Source organism: Aplysia californica, unplaced genomic scaffold (assembly GCF_000002075.1).
Source record: "Aplysia californica isolate F4 #8 unplaced genomic scaffold, AplCal3.0 scaffold00075, whole genome shotgun sequence".
NCBI lineage: Eukaryota > Metazoa > Mollusca > Gastropoda > Aplysiida > Aplysiidae > Aplysia > Aplysia californica.
Genome location: NW_004797345.1, coordinates 594,471 through 596,585, shown reverse-complemented (window position 1 = coordinate 596,585; position 2,115 = coordinate 594,471). Strand labels below are relative to the sequence as shown.

At 45.1% G+C, this 2,115-nt stretch overlaps 1 protein-coding gene across 1 annotated transcript in view; it reads right to left on the bottom strand.

Annotated features, from left to right (window-relative positions):
- LOC101852162 overlaps positions 1-2,115 on the bottom strand; it is a gene marked incomplete in the record, with an annotated part of 20,773 nt that overhangs the window by 9,031 nt on the left and 9,627 nt on the right. Inside the window, 1 exon segment of the mRNA XM_013080099.2 lies at positions 1,529-1,690. Within this exon segment, the coding sequence (XP_012935553.1) occupies positions 1,529-1,690 (162 nt within the window).

Genomic DNA, 2,115 nt, shown 5'->3' with positions numbered 1-2,115 from the left:
TCTCTCTCTCTCTCTCTCTCTCTCTCTCTCTCTCTCTCTCTCTCTCTCTCTTTCTCTCTCTTTCCCTCTCTCTGAGTGCATAAAATTGTTTGAGAGAAAGAAAGAGACAAAGGGAGAGATGGGCAAGGGGGAAGGGAGGGACAAAGAAAGAGAGACGGCCAGGCAGACATACAGGCACAAAGGCCTACTGACAAATAGACAGACAGGCACATAAGCACGCAGGCTCTGACACCGAGCGAATTTGAGAGGAAGAGAGAGAAAGAACGAGAAAGAGAGAGCGGGGTGAGGGAGCATGAAGGAGAATTAGAGGGGGAATGAGAGGGGGGGGGGAGAAAAGAAAGAAAGAAAGAAAGAAAGAAACAGAAGACAAAGGAAGGGGGATACAGGGGTAATCGGGAGAATGAGAGAGAGAAAAGAAAGATAAAAGGAGAGACAGAAAGGAGAGAGAAAAAGGGATAGAATTTCTGTTTGAAACTTGTCTGCTTTTTCATTTGATTCCTTAACAAATCAAAATAAAGCACATCAGCATACTGTCCTTTTGTGCACGGAAAAGGTAAGACAGACATATATACATACAGACAAAAGCAACCGAGGAAAAGAAAAGAAGTTGTAGGATCTCTTATGAGAAAACTTCCATACCACCAATCCCACTATGAACTCCTGGGGTATCGCTGGATCTGCCAACATAAGATCAAGTCAGTTATAATGGGTGTAAACTGATTATACAGTAGGTAGTTTTGGAGGGGGGGGGGTATGTTTATTTTCCACTTTACTTTTACCCTTATTATTGTTATGCGTGCTTTTTTTGTAAGTGTTTTACGGCGCTCGCAACTGTAAAAGGTCATATGAGCGCCCGGGACCCATTAAACATTTTCAGTTTGGTAGGAATTAATTTTGAATCTTGCTCGAGTGGCGGCCCAACCCCACTCTTATCGCTTTTGGACCTCCAAAGGATATATTGCACACAGGACCTCCGAGATTTTTTCACTCTTATCCGAGAAGGATAGGTGTTAGATCTTACCAATCCTTAAATCAGGGATTTGGCTGAAAGACAGCAGTAAGAAGGCGTCAAGGAGTAGCAGTAGAAAGGCTGCACAAAGAGTCAAGAGTCCAGAGGGGGGGGAAAGGAGGTGAAGGGGGGGGGGCAGAAAATGGAGACGAAAGCAGACAACAGAACAAGGATAGAGAGTAGGAAAGGATATGAAAAGAGAATATTTTATTTTAAAATTTTCCGCTGCTTTCAGGTTTCGAACCTGGGACTTACTGAAGGAGAGGCAAACACAGTAGCCTAAAGACCACGAGAGTGGGTGGTTGGTGGATGCTCTGGTATGATTTGCTCCTTCTTTCCAGTTCAACATCTATCATCTTTATCCGCCCTCCTTTTTTGTGTTTGTTACTCTCTTATAATACCTCTAATCTTCGGCACTTATATGACCTACCGTGTTTCAAGTGCCGTAATACTCTAACTAAAATAAGACCTCGAGAGCCCTCTGTATTATTCTTTGGCTTTCTGAGCGAACATTCTCACCTGGACAGAAACCGCAACGGAATGGACAGTTATCTTTGGCCCAGGGTTCGTAGATGCCGAAGCAGTTTCTATCCGGCTCATTCCAGCAGTAGTCAACCTTGTCACTGCAGTTCCCAGACGGCCCGCTCGACGCAGGAGTGGCGGTTGTAGATGGCGCCTTTTCTGGAAGAAGAAAAAAAGAAAGAAAAGAAATGTGCAACCCAAGAGAAAAAAAAAGGCTAAAGGCATTCCACCCACGGAATTCTCCACACAATGTCAGCATCAGTTGGAGAGGTATGTCTGCGAATATTGAATAGCTTCAGAAGGAAGTGATTCAGAATATGTGCACTCTTCTCAAGCAGCTCAGACTCCGTTGGCATGGAGGTGTCTGACAGGCGGAGGTCAGATGGATTTCCAAGGATGTCATCTTTGTTATATGTTGGAGACGTAGCCGCCGACTCATGAATCAGAGGATGCCCCTCCCTCCTCCCCAAACACGGACACAGACACACACATACGCAAACTTACACACACACACACACACACACACACACACACACACACACACACACACACACACACACACACACACACACACACACACACAC